The following is a 14,867-nucleotide window of genomic DNA, read 5'->3' on the forward strand; positions in this document are numbered from 1 at the left end:
CATCCTGGGTCCTTCAAACCACAAAGCCCTCTCCCAACCATACATTCCCCCCACCCAAACTCTCCTCCCCATGCTGCAAGGGCACATCTTCAGAATCTGCTCACCTACCCTCTACAAGGGTAGCATCAAGCAAGCCCTTACATGGGGCTTTTGGCCCTATAATTAAAATTTCCCTCGATCTAGACCGCTGCCCACACATTAATTAAATTTTATTTGCCCACTGTCCTGATGTATTATTTTTGCTATTTTCTCCCTTTTGGACTCAAGTAATTGATTTTTTTTTCCATCTCACGGAATAGATTCAAATTTTCCAGGGATTTAATTGATCTCACCAGTTGTCCCGCCAGCCTGCAGGACCTGCCTCCCTGGCTGTCCGCGTAGAAAACACGACCTTTTTTCCTCCCCGGCGGCGGCTTCCGAGTGGGGTCTCAGGAGCCCGCGACCAGCCCCGACAGCTGCCCAGTCCTGAGGCCCGGCGTCCTGTGACCTGCCTAAAGTACTTGCTAGTAGGCTACACACCGCCCACCCCCGCCAACATCCCCCCCCGCAACATACACACACATCCCACAGGAGTGCGGGCGGAAGCCGCGGGAAGCCCGACGGCTGTAGCTTTACTGCAAGATTTCTTCTCAAATGCGAAATCAAGCCACCAAGCTCAGTGACTCGGATTCGTCAATAGCGGCGTCCCCCCCGCACGCTGCTCGGAACTCGCCCCCACTCCACCCCACCTACATACACACAAAGTTCCCACGCCAGTGACCTCAGCCCCAAGTGCATCCCACAACCTCTCCCACCCTGCCCAGAACTTCCTTTCAAAGTAACAGTTAAGAACCCCCATCCTCTACCCTCCCACCCCCCAACGCTGGACCGCACGCAGGACCGAGTCGGGTGTGGAAGTCCCTTCCCGCGCCGCCGTCTAAGGTCCCGCAGTGGCCCAGGCCCGGGCGCCCGGAGGCACGTCGCTGCCCCTCGCGCTGCCCGCCGAGAGGCGGCGGCAGAGCCCGGGGAGGGAACCAGGGTCCTGGGCTCCCTTCTCCGTCTTCTTCCAGCCAAGCTGCCGAGGGCGGGCCGAGGCGGCGCTCAGTACAGCCCCAGGATGGCAGCGCCCACGTCCTTGGAAGGCCGGCGTTCCTGCATCAGAAAGTTAATCATGCTCTCCGACTTGATGAGCAGGTTGCAGCCCAGGAAGAAAACGCCGAAGACCACGGTGAGCGACAACACGCAGAGCACGGCAATCTGCGCCACGCGCGACACCCACAGGCTGCGCTCATCCGGAGCCAGCCCCGCGGGGACCCCGTCACTGGCGGACAGCGGCGCGCCCCCGGGGCAGCAGCCCAGCCACGTGCCCAGCCCGTGGCTGCGGTTCCCCACGGCGGCCCCGCCGCCGCCGCCGCCCAAGCCACCCGCCGCCTCCAGGCCGCTGTGGTTCAGGAAGGTCGCGTTCATCGCCGCTCGGCGCCCGGGGTCTTGGCGCGCGGTCCGGGGCACACCGGGAGGCTCTCCGGCGTCCGCGCTCTCGGAGACGCTCGGGTCCACCTGTGTGCGTGGAGAGCAAGAGGGCGGGGGGCTGCCCGCGCGCCGCACCCCTCGGGCCGCCGGCCCCTGGGCACCTGGCGGGAAGCGGCGGCCGGGAGAAGGCAGCAACAGGCTTCGCGGGAGCTGGAGCGGCAGAGCCGAGCGCGCCTCGCCGCACCGACTGCGCTGCTCGCACTCCCCGCCGCCCCACCCCTAGCAACGGCCCCGCCCCCTCCTTCCTTCCCCATCCCCCCCCACCCAGGCCCTGCAGCGTCCTTGCGGGGCGGGAATCCCGCAGCGATCGCAGCTCCCCCAGTGTCCCAAGGCTGGAAGGGGTCGGGAGATCAGGGCAGCCCCGCCCTCGGTCGGCGAAGCTCGACACCCTCGGGGCAGCCTTGGTTCCAGCCGGGAAAAATCTCCCAAGGAGCCTCTTCTGGGATTTGGTGCTCTTAGCAGTTAAGTTCTTCCTGCAGTCTGCCCTAAGTCTCTTCTCCGCTCTTTACTGAAGTCGCAGGAAGCCCTCCCAGATGTCAGAGGAGTCGCAGAGACCCCTCCCCTCGCCCCAGCGTTGCCTTCCCTCTCCTCTCTCCCCTCGTCACTGGGCAATGGCCCTGGGTGGCCGGCCGTGCCCCGCCGCTCCCACCCAGGTCCTCCCAGCCTCGCTCCCCCCATCAAGGTGAGGAGTACTCTCTGCCTCCTTCCCACCTCGCCCCCAGCCCTCCCTGTTTGACATTTTCTTAATTTAAAAATGTTATTGCATTTTCCCCCCTCTCCATTCCTTTTCACAAATACACGTCACTGTAAACTGGTTAGAAATTACCGATTAGCAAAACGCAAAAAAATCTAAAAGCTCATAATCCTACTACCCAGAGAGTGTCCATGTCACCGCCTTGGTACAAAATCTTTCTGCCCTTTTTCTATGTGTGTCTTTATATATGTATTCAGAATAGGGACGCACTGTTCATACATGCTGTTTTGTACATGCTGTTTTGTAACCCTTTGTCATTTAACAGTTTATCCTTTGGTAGGGATAAATATTCACCTACAACAGTGGTTCTGAATTGCCCAGGGGGCTTGTTAAAACCCAGATTCCCGGGCTCAGCCCAGAGTTTCTGAATCAGTAAGCCTGTGCATTTCAAATAAATGTTCTTGCTGCTCTTCCTAGATGCACTTTGAGAATTACTGGTCTGCAACATCACTTTTAGTGAAGGAATTGTATATTGTAGTCAAAGTATAGACTGTTACAATTTATTTAACCAAAGTCTCTATGTTTGGATATTTGACTTGTTTCTCTCTCTCCCTTTCTTTCTCCCTTCCTTTCCCTCTCTTTCTCCCTTCCTTCCTTCCATTCCTTCCCTTCTTTCTTTCTTTCCTTTCTTTCTTTCTCTTTCTTTCTTTCTTTCTCTTTCTTTTGTCAGAAACAAGATTACCATAAAGAACCTTGTAATGAAGTCTTGGTACAGAAACTGTAATTTTTTATTTCTATTATATTTTGAAAAATGGACCTGCAGAATCAGTAAATCACATCTAACCAAATTGCCCTCCAGAAATGTACCAGTTTACACACCAGCCCTGTGGAGAAAGAGCATACTGTCCCCAGTCCTGTTTATTGTCAATATTTTAAAAATCATAGTGTGAATTTAGGGGCTAGTGGATGGTTTCTCACCCTTGTATTCTTTTTTTTTTTTTTTTTTTTTGCGGTACGCGGGCCTCTCACTGTTTGTGGCCTCTCCCGTTGCGGAGCACAGGCTCCGGACGCGCAGGCTCAGTGGCCATGGCTCACGGGCCCAGCCGCTCCGTGGCATGTGGGATCCTCCCGGACCGGGGCACGAACCCGTGTCCCCTGCATCGGCAGGCGGACTCTCAACCACTGCGCCACCAGGGAAGCCCTCACCCTTGTATTCTTTGATTGTTGAATCAAAGGAAAGAAGGAAAGCATTCAGGACTCTTTGCAATAGTCCAGGCAAAAGATGGCCGGCTGGAGACTTGGATTCCAGTGGTGGCGGTGAAAGGAGAGATAAGTGGGTGGAAAGAAAGGTCTTGGCAAATTGGAGGGAGGGGATTCAGGATGCCTCCAGCACATGAGCATCCTAAAGCCACCCCCTCACTATTAGTAGAACACTAATTTGTGTGTGTGTGTCCTGCGAAGCTATTAAATTTCTCATTTTAAAGATGAAGAAACTAACATGTATGCGCACACACGCACACACACACACACACACACACACACACGAGAGAGAGAGAGAGAGAGAGAGAGAGAGAGAGAGAGAGAGAGAGAGAGAGAGAGAGATTAGGGAAAGACCCAGCTCACCTCCTCAGTCTTAAGAAAGCAGCCTGGCACAAGGGCACTCAGAGTTTTCTGGGCAGGAGTCTCCCTGTCCTGACCACCCCTCAGAGCCAGGATAGAACAGGATGAGAACAGGTATCTGGCCTAGACATTTTGTCCCCTGCTTTTGACCAGCTGGGTTTCTTTAGAGAAATGCTTTTATGTCTTCTGTCCATCCTTTTCCTGAGACCAACCCCTGACCTTTGATATACCCTGGACTTGGAGCCCATGGCTTTGACCCCGTCCAGCTGAGGTCAGTCAAGCTGTCTGCTGCACAGAAAGGTTGGGGAGGGGTGAGTAAAGGTGGGGTACAGGGGCCTGCTTACTCCAGCAAGAGGCTGTGAGGAGGCTCATGGTTGGCCTTTCCTTTATTAAGCACCTATTATATGCTCAGTGCATTAAATATATTACCTCACTGAATTCTTACAGTGAATGTCCCCTTGACATGAGGAAACAGAGACTCAGAGTGGTTGTTTGACTTACCTAAGACCACACAGCTAGTTAAGCATCAGAGCCAGAATTTGAGCCGAGATCCGTCCTGTTCCAGAGCTACACTCTTTTTTTAAAAAAAAATTATTGAAATATGGTTGATTTACAATGTTGTGTTAATTTCTGCTGTACTGCAAAGTGACTCAGTTATACATATAGATATTTTTTCATATTCTTTTCCATTATGGTTTGTCACAGAATATTGAATATAGTTCCCTGTGCTACACAGTAGGACCTTGTTGTTTATCCATTCTATATATAATAGTTTGCCTCTGCTAACCTCAAACTCCCAATCCATTCCTCCCCTACCAACCCCTCCCTTGGCAACCACAATCCTGGTCTCTATGTCTGTGAGTCTGTTTTTGTTTTGTAGATATATTGGTTTGTATTGTATTTTAGATTCCACATATAAGTGATATCACAAGGTATCTGTCTTTCTCTTTCTGACTTACTTTGCTTAGTATGAGAATCTCTAGGTCCATCCATGTTGCTGCAAATGTCATTATTTCATTCTTTTTGATGGCTGGGTAATATTCCATTGTGTGTGTGTGTGTGTGTGTGTGTGTATAGAGATAGATATAGATATAGACATATCAATACTACGTCCAAAGCTACACTCTTAATTATAACTGTCCCCTTTCTTCCATCATCACTGAGCAGCTTTCTCTGGTTACCTGGCAGGAGAGGAAGATGTTGTCTGTGACCTGGGAGCAGGAAGGGAGAGAGAGAACTTGGGCATGTGGAAATAAACAAAGACCACCCAAATGAACAAGCAAAGGCTATTTATTCACAGCTTACTACAGTAGGGGGTCAGCCACCATTACCTGAGTTTGGCAGAGACACAAAGGCAGATAGAGGAGCAGGAAAGCTTTGTAGCAGCAAAAAGGGCCGGCTTCAGGTGTGCCCCGATTGGAGGCTGCTGGCATAGAAAAGCTACAGGTGGGTTGACTAGACGAGGGGCAGCCCATGTGATTGGTTAGGGGAGCATATTTAACTTTCTCCAATTTGTACTGTGTTGAAAGTGGGGGCAAAATTAGGGAAGCTTGTTATTGATCAAGGCCTGGATGTTTGGGGCTGGTTGCTACCGGGGTTGTGGTTCGGCTTCCTGGGCTGTTGCTATAGGTAGTGGGTCAGAGCACTATTTTTTTTTTTTTTTTTTTTTTGCGGTACGCGGGCCTCTCACTGTTGTGGCCTCTCCCGCCGCGGAGAACAGGCTCCGGACGCGCAGGCTCAGCGGCCATGGCTCACGGGCCCAGCCACTCCGCGGCATGTGGGATCTTCCCGGACCGGGACACGAACCCGCGTCCTCCGCATCGGCAGGCAGACTCCCAACCACCGCGCCACCAGGGAAGCCCCCTGTATTAACTCTTAATTCGTACAATAACCCTGAAAGAGAAGTACATTACTTATCTCTGCATCACAAATCACTGCCAAATTTAGCAAATATTTTTTAGCTCACATAGCTTCTGAGGGCCAGGAAACCGGAAGCAGCTTAGCTGGGTTGTTCTGGCTCAGGGTCTCTCATGAGGCTGCATTCAAGGGGTTGGCCAGGGCCACAGTCACAGGAAGGCTCCACCGGGGGTAGCGGATCAGCTTCTAACATGACTCCCCAGCACAGCTACTGTCTGGAAGCCTCGGTTCCTGGCCCTGGAGACCTTCCCGTAGGGCTGCTTGAGCGTCCTCATGACATGCAGCTGGCTTGCCTTCGAGCAACTCTTGAAGAATGTGCTGGAAGGTGAGCAACCGGTGGAAGGGGGAGGGTCAGAAGAGTGAGGTTGCAGAGTAGAACACGTCAGCTGTCATTGTTACTTCATCTTCACAGCGAGCCTTGCAGAGAGAAGTCAGGAGCCCCATTTGACAGGTGAGAAAATGGAGGCTCAGAAAGGAGAAAAATCTTGCCTGAGGTCACCGAGCTGGTAACTGGCACAGCCAGAGTTTCAGCCCTTAGCTACTTTATAACCCAGCCCAAGTTTGTTCCAGCACGTTCTTTGTGCTTGGGTGGGGGGGGGTGAGGGGGGGAGGGGAGTGTTTTGCTGTTAGAGAAAGACCACCCTCCCCCCAGGCCCCAGGGCTTGGGAGGGGCCTCAGGAGCCTAAGAAGGTGCCTGTCAACCGGGCTGCCTTCCCGCTCTAGAATGAGGAAGCCAGAGCCTCTGGGCCCAGCTGCCACCCACACAGGACTATTTTTACCCTCCACCTCAGTGACAAGCCTGCATCTCCCAGCTCTGGAAAGGCCATCTGGGCAGTCTGGCTGCCCCAGGAAGAACCTCCACCCAGAGGCCACCGTTGTCCCCGCAGCTGTTTCTAGATGAACCTCTAGCTGTCCACCATGCCTTGGCCATCCGGGGTTGGTAAGACGATTGATTCCACCCCTAGATTCAGAGACTGATAAAACATCCCCAATTAGTATCAGTTGCCGGATGGACCTATCTGAACCGAAATGTTTAAATCTGAAGGTATTTTAAATTGTTCACATTTCTAAAAAGGTCAATAAAGTGTTCTATGCATGAACCACTTTAATGAAGAGGTAAGAATGATTTTATTTGCGTATTCAACTGTACACACACACACACACACACACACACAAAATGTCAATAGATGACCATTGTACAACAGTGCACTTCAGGGAGGCCCAAAAGCCCTTGAAAGGAATTTATTTTCTGAAGTGGTTTCAAACAGCTGCCCTGAGGCTCCTGTTATGCTCTTCATTTATTTGGCAAACTTCCTGGAGCAGGCCAAAGTTGCCTTCGGCCCAGGTCCTGTCCAAATGACCTCACGTTTTACATTGGCAGAGGGGAAGTTAATGATTTCCTGCATCTGGTACAGAATTTAAATAAACACGGATTGCCCTGTTCAGCTTTTGCCCCTCTCGAGAGCCTTGGAGGTTGGCCCCTGCTCCGTTCACCCACACAAGGCGGAGAGCAGAGGAGGGCCGCTCTTCACGCCAGGGTGGCTTTGCCCAGAGCATCAGGAGAAATGCCTCAGGGGTGTCTGTGCCATAGCAGAAAGGGGGCAGTACCTGTGCAAGTACTGCACAGTGGAGAACTTGTGAGCAGGTATCACGGGTATCAGGAACTTCACACGCCACCTCCTACCACCTGTCTGATTTGTGTTTCAGAGAATACCTGCATTTTGGAGATCTGGAATCTATTTCTGCCTCTGCCCCTGATTGGCTATGTGTGCCCTTTGACAAGTCACCCATCCTCTCTGGGCCTTGATTGGCTCATCTATAAATCGAGGGAGCTGAAACAGATCCTCTTCAATAAAACTTTATTGATAAAAACAGGGAGTGGGCCATTTGGATCATGGTTTGCCTTCCTCCACCCTCTGTTTCCTGGAAGGTGGGGGAGGGGATGTGCAGAGAGCATGGGGCCCCAGATCTGTGCCTGGTCTGCACCTAAACCACTACGTGGGCCTCCCTTACCCCATATATAAGATGAGAAGCATGGTTAATATCTTCATTCCCCAAACTGTGCTTTCTGGATCAGCAGTTCCGTGAGGTCTGTACAGAAGTGGCACTGACCTTAACAGATTTCTTTACTACAGGCTTTCTCAGGGCCTTTAGTATGTTGATGTGCATTGTGAATTTCCCGGGGTGGGGGGTGTGTGGGGTTGCAGGATGCGGTGTGTAACAATGGGATTCCTTTTCCCTACCCACCTACTAATATTTTTTGCCACTGTGTACCACTCAGCACAGTTAAGGAAATGCCCTGTAACCTCCCTAAAGCCTCTGTTTCCTTCCCTGCAGAACAGGGGCGATGATGGTTTCTGCCTCCTAGAATTGTTGGGAAGGGTAAATGAGGTAATGCCTGGAAGCGGGCCGGGCACAGGGCCTGGCACAGAGTAAGTGTTCAATAAATGCTGGCAGTGATTATTTATAATGAGGTTCTGCCTTTCCAGCTCTGACAGTCTTCACTTCCAACGGCAGCGTGTTATTAGACCCCAAAGCATCTGGCTTCTCGAGCCGAAAGAACAAAGCTGGAGGAAGGAAAAAGGAAGAGAAATATCCTTCTGGGTTGCCCATTTGGCACCAGCCTCACTGCCAGTCGTCACAACAGGGGAATGTAGCAAAATGCCAACCCCTAATGACAAGGCTCAGGGGAGCTGGTGGTTCCCTGTTTAGCTCAGACGCTGTGGGGAACATCGGAAACTGTGGAGAGGAGAGGGCTAGGACCAGTGCTGCTTTGGGGTCAAGCAGAAGAACCCCACAGCATCCCAAGTGGGTCAGCCTCCCTTTCTCACTGTCCAGGCACAGTGATCTTGGCCATTTACAGGTCTGTGTGATGTGCTGGGGGAACAGTGACAGGAGTGCTGAGTCAGAAAAGGTAAACAGGAAAATGCAGACAAGGGCAGGAAGAGCAATCCGCAGAGGAAGCAGCATCTGCTGTGGCTCTGAAGCCTGGGGAAGCATAGGGCTGTAGTCACAGGGACCCAGGGGTGGGGCGGCAGTGCGGAGGAATGACAAAAGAGAAGGCTAGAGAGTGGGCGGGGAAGTCAGCGGGGCAGCATTTACATTCCCCTGGATTAAAAAAGAAAACAAACTCTTCTCTGTATTTTTAAAAAATTTGACAGTGAACGTGTATAGCTCTTATAAGAAGAAAAATAAGGTTTTTGAGAAAGGAAAATGATCACCCTTGCGACCATGTAGAGATCACTCTGGATGCTACTGCAATGGACCAGACAAAAGGTAATGACGAGCAATTCCACTCGCAGGTGTATATTCCCAAAGAATTGGAAATGTACAAATACACATACATGCGTGTTCACAGCAGCACTATTCATAATAGCTGAAAGGTGGAAACGGCCAAATGTCCATCCACAGGTGAATGGACAAACAAAACGTGGTATAGCCATTCAAATGGGATGTTATTCATAAAGAGGAACGAAGGACTGATACACGCTACAACGTGGATGAACCTCAAAAACTTTAGGCTAAGTACAAGCAGCTGGACACAAAAGGTCACATACTGCATGATTTCATTTATATGAAATATCCAGAATAGGTAAATCCATAGAAACGAAAATGCAGATTAGTGGTTGCCAGGAGCTGGGGGAGAAGCAATGAGGAGCAACAGCTTAAAGGGTGTGAGAGAAAGTCCCAGCAGTCAGAACGCTGAAATCTCCCATAGTTTGGTAATAAGCCCACTTTATAGCTTAAGCTACCTTGAGCTGACTTTCACTTATACAAAAGAGTCGTATCTAATTCACCTGATACCATTCCATAAGCCTCTTTGCCAAAGTTCTTAAATCAAGAATAAAGTCACCAGGGACTTCCCTGGTGGTCCAGTGGCTAAGACTCCGCGCTACCAACGCAGGGGGCCCGGGTTCCATACCTGGTCAGGGAACTAGATCCACATGCTGCAACTAAGGGTTTGCATGCCGCAACAAAGATCCCATACGTGGCAATGAAGATCCTGTGTGCTGCAACTAAGACCCAGTGCAGCCAAATAAATAAATAAATATGTATATGAAAAAAGAATAAAATCACCTACGGGTGGGGGGAGGGGGAATTTGATGAAGGTGGTGAAAAGGTGCAAGCTTCCAGTTATAAGATAAAAAAGTACTAAGGATGTAATGTACAACATGATAAATATAATTAACACTGCTGTATATTATATGTGAAAGTTGTTAAGAGGGTAATAAAGTCTAAGAGTTCTTATCACAAGGAAAAATATTTTTTTTCTTTTATTTTGTATCTATATGAGATAATGGATGTTCACTAAACTTATTTTGTGGTAATCATTTCATGATGTATGTAAGTCAAGTCTTTATGCTGTACACCTTAAACTTATGCAGTGCTGTATGTCAATTATATCTCAATAAGGCTGGAAGAAAAAAAAAGAATAAAATGATCATACTACCGATGTTTCTGAAAGCCATAATGAACATGTGCAATGGGGGAAACTTGAAGAACCTTCTACAAGGTTTATAATGATGAAAAAATGGAGCCAAACTAAATGTCCAAGAAAAGGGGGATGGTCAAATTACAGTGCCTCCCTTCAGCAAAAAGAATGCAAGGCCACAATGGGAAAATGATGCTGTGGCACAGGGGCCCTCCAGCTTGGCCACACATTGGAACCACCTGGGGAGTCTTCAAAGTCCCATAGACCAACCCCATCTCAGGCCCATTAAATTGGCCTGGGGGTGGAACCCAGATGTGAATATTTGTTAAGCTTTCCTGGGGGGTTCTAATGAGAACCACTGTTGGAGAAGAATATTCAAGGACATAGAAATATGGCCACTATATGCAGTCATTCCTTGATATCCAAAGGGAATTGGTTCCAGGACCTGCCTTGGATACCAAAATCCCCAGATGCTAAAGTCCCAGAGTTGGTCCTCCATATCTGCGAATATGGAACCTGCCTTGTATTGAAAAAAGTCTGCTATAAGGGGACCCGCGCAGTTGAAACCTGTGTGGTTCAAGGTCAACTGTATTGTTAAGTGAAGAGAAGCTAATTATCTAACAGAGTATACCCTATGACTCCTTTCTGGTAAATTTCTACCTGTGTGCGCACACACACCCACACACGCACACACACATACACACAGACTCACATAGATGAACAATAGGTGTGAATCATTGATGTGCTCATCTCTGTAGGATGGGGCTATGAGAGACTTTGATATTTTTCTTTTGATTATCTGTATTTCCTATATGTTCTAAAGTAAACATTATGTCTTGTAATAAGTACCAAAAAAGATAAAGTCATCATCTTAAAAAGTCATATACTTTTCATTTCAGGAAAAAAGACAGAAATGAGCATCTAATCAAACAAGGTGACTGCAGGTCATTTGCGAACACAGAACGTCCCTAGGGGTGCTGCCACTGCAGCCCAACCGAGAGGCAGGTCCCAGCCTCCTGGTGACACCTGGGTTCTGTGAGTTAGGCAGGTGCTCCTGCCCGTAAGCCTCAGGCTCCTCCAGGGTTAAATGGGATGAGTTTGCCCACCTCACAAGATTAAAGGCGTGAATGTGCAGCATCTGGCACAAAGTAGGTGCTGGATGCAGGTTGCTTCTTTCTCTATCAGTACATCTCAGGGTCAGAGCCTGCAGCCAGTCAGCTCCTTGCTTGTCTTGCTGAAGGAGAAGGATTGGTTTTGCCCAAGTTCATCCACAGCTGCTGGTCCCCAGTGCTGTTGCAGCTGTGCTAGCCAGTGGCCACCTCTCATTGGCTTTGGCTGGGAATCTCTGCTGCCCGTGGAATTTTCCTGGGCTCCCTAGAAAGACCCCAGCTTCTCATCAGCACAACCTGTTGACCCTCTTATCAATATAGTCTGTATCCACCATCCCCAGATTGGGTCCCATCTGCATAAAGAAAGAAGGGCTTTCAGTCTTCCTGGGGTTGCTCACCTTTAATAAAAATGACAATTGTAGCTGCCATATATGGACGCTGCATGTGCCTGGGCTTAACACCCTCTATCTCTCAGCCTTAACTCTGCTGGGCATGGGATGATACTATTCCCATTTCACAGGTGAGGCTCAGAGAGGTGAAGGGACTCAGTCATGGTCACACAGCTGATAACTGGCAGGCCTGTCTGGCCCCCGGGTTTCTCCACTGTACCACGCTGCCTTCTAGCTGTCTCTGTTCCCTGTTCTATCCCAGTGGATTCTCATGCGCAGCCAAGTTAGATAACTGTTTTTACAAAAGCAGTGATTTTCAACATTGACTATAGAATTGCCTAGAAAGATTTTTAAATCCTGGTGGTAGGGGTGGGCATTGGAGGGTGTGGTGTGGGAAGGGTGGAGGTGGGAGGAGGGCGAGTGGGTGGGTAGTCACCAGAAGGGGACACTCAGGGCCTTCTGCGGTTGTGGTAATGTTCTACTTCTTTTTTTTTTTTTTTTTTTTTTTTTTTTTTTTTTGCTGTACGCGGGCCTCTCACTGTTGTGGCCTCTCCTGTTGCAGAGCGCAGGCTCACCGGCCATGGCTCACGGGCCCAGCTGCTCCACGGCATGTGGGATCTTCCCGGACCGGGGCACGAACCCGTGTCCCCTCTATCGGCAGGCGGACTCTCAACCACTGCGCCACCAGGGAAGCCCATGTTCTACTTCTTGATCTGGGTGCTGGGTACTTGGGTTGTTCATTTATTTGTGAAAACCATTGAGCTGTACACTTATGATCTGTGTACTTTTCTACGTACATGTTATTCTATGGTAAAATTGTTTTAATTATTTTTTTAAGTAAAGAAAAAAAGGCAGTTGTCCTCAGCCACGTCACTGCCTCCTGGGAAAAGGCAGTCTGTGGCCCTGGATTCATCATCTTGAGGATGCTTTTCACGGCATCAGGCAGTTGTTGGCCTTTGAGTCTGTGCCTGTTCTTGACCATGAGCAGACACTTCTTCCAGGGCTGATGCTACGCTTAGCTGCAAAAGGCCCACTGCTGCTGCTGTGGTACTCAGGGACCGTCAGGCCCTGTGGCTGGGCTCAACAGCCCCTCCCGCCCCACAACTGCACTCAAATGACCTCACTGTGCCCAAGCCCTGGGACCTAGGGCAGCAGGGATGGAAACAGCTACAGCCCAGCACCTGGGCCTCAGCTGTGAGTCCCCTGCTGACTTCTGCCTTGTATCATAATTTGAGTCACTGGATACATGTTCTCTGATCTTCACTTACTGACTCTCTGATTTTTAGCTGGTTCCATGAATGTGTGAAATGAAGACGGTATTTCCCGTTGTCATTTGTGGCTAGGTCTAGTTTTGTGACTCACTTTTGGCCAGTAGAATCTAAGTGAAGTAGTCTGCACAATTCTAGGAAATGCCCCCCAAAAAGGAGACTGCTCTTCTCTTCCCTTACTCTTTCTTGATACCTGGAATATGGCAAGGAAAGGCTGAGTCCCAGCAGCCTTCTTGGTCCAAGGAGCAAAGTTATGATTGAAGATAGGAGAGCAAGAAGACAGGGGAGCCTGGGTCCTCTCTCTCTTTCATCTCCTTTGTACCATGGAGCACCCTGTTGGTGGTAGACTGACTCCCCTGGGGTGTCTTAACGTGAGAAGGAAATGAGCTTCTACCCTGTTTGAGTCAGTGATAGTTGGGGTTTTCCATGCCCTCAACTCAGCTTAATCCTAACTAATCCTCACGGCTTCTGATTTGATCCTTGGCTTGAGTTCCTGCCTTGGTCACCTGCCCAGTATGAGGCTGAGGGTCCTGCCTTGCTCCTCCTGTGCACTGGAGTCCTGTCCCCGCCCCTACCGGTGCCCCCCATCCATGCTCTCTGCAGGATTGTGTGTTGCTGCATTTGCCTCTTGCCAGGGTGGAGTATAGTCTGCTGCTCCAGTTGCTTCCTTAGAGTGAACCCTGCTGCTTCCCTCTTCTCTCTCGTCCTCTTACCGTGGCTCCGGCCCTGTGCCTGACAGGCTGGCAGCTCTCTGGACACCTACAGCAGGGCCGATGCCTGCAGGACCTTCCCCAGTGGGCAGGTCCACGAGCAGCCACTTCTGGAGAGGTATAAACAATGGCACCTTCATTCATGTATTCATTCAACTGATATTTATCAAGTGTCGATCTTGGGCACTGGGGACACAACAGTAGGACAAGGTCGAGAGATGGTGCACTAGGTACAAGCACAGGCTGTAGGGCAAGAAAGGCAGACACCGGCATCAAAGACCCTGGAACTGATCACAGGAATTTTTAGGGGTTTCCTTTAAGGTTATGCCCATGACCTTGGTTACATGTGCAAGTCTGTGTAAGTCACTACACCTCTCCAGCCTTCAGCTTCCTCACCTTCCCCATCTGAACATGACAAGGCTGAACTGCATGATGTTTAAGATTCTGTGCAGATCTGTCCTCCTATGAAGGGAGAAAAAGGCCTAGGAGTCCTTAAGCCCAGATTTGCCACCCGTGGGCTGCTGCTTGATTTAGGGCCTTAAGACAACTCCTATTTAATTATTTATTATAATTCTGTGGGTTGATGGGGGCTCAGCTGGACAGTTCTTCTGGTAACAGTTCCCTTTACCCCTCTGATCTCTGTGCTCATATAGAAATGGGGTACACTTGTACCGACCCAGAATTCTCACAGAATTCATGAGATAATAGCCAGGGTAACCGATAGTAGAGGAGGGGAAGTTTCTCTTTGTTGAAATAAAGCAGTTACTAAATGAAGAAGGAATTATAGATTAGAATGTCACCATGTTTAACTCCCGGAGAATTAATGGGTCCAGGCATTGGGCATCAACAGCTGCTAATGTCACAGAAAGGAAGCCAATTAGACATTATGTCCCTTTGATGGAAGAACACAACACCTGCTTTGATCTTAATCTGATCAAACCTTTAGACTCAACTGTCAATTTACAGGAATTATAGAAGACAGAGCAATATGTTAAACTACATCATGGGCTTGTAATCATCAAAACACAGACTGTGGACAATCTACAAGGTATATGCTCTGCCTTCTTCAATAATAAATTACAAAGAAAAAGAGAAAGAGGGGAGAGAAACCTACGGATTAAAAGAGATTTAGGAGACATCAACCAATCACAACTGAGAGCATCTTATTTGGATCTTGATTTAATCCAATTGTTAAAAAAATGCTTTTTGGCATAGAACA

General features: G+C 49.5%; 1 protein-coding gene across 1 annotated transcript; it reads right to left on the reverse strand.

Moving 5' to 3' along the window:
- Nucleotides 1-874: 874 nt before the first annotated feature.
- On the reverse strand, nt 875-1,446 carry RPRML (reprimo like; the record flags this gene model as incomplete). The annotated part of the gene is made up of 1 exon (XM_081218953.1): nt 875-1,446. One exon carries the CDS (start codon nt 1,444-1,446, stop codon nt 1,081-1,083), a length of 366 nt encoding a protein of 121 aa, XP_081075079.1. The 3' UTR covers nt 875-1,080.
- Between the last annotated feature and the right edge of the window lie 13,421 nt (nt 1,447-14,867).

The sequence above is a fragment of the Mesoplodon bidens genome, assembly GCF_964165515.1.
Source record: "Mesoplodon bidens genome assembly, chromosome: 19".
Lineage (NCBI taxonomy): Eukaryota > Metazoa > Chordata > Mammalia > Artiodactyla > Ziphiidae > Mesoplodon > Mesoplodon bidens.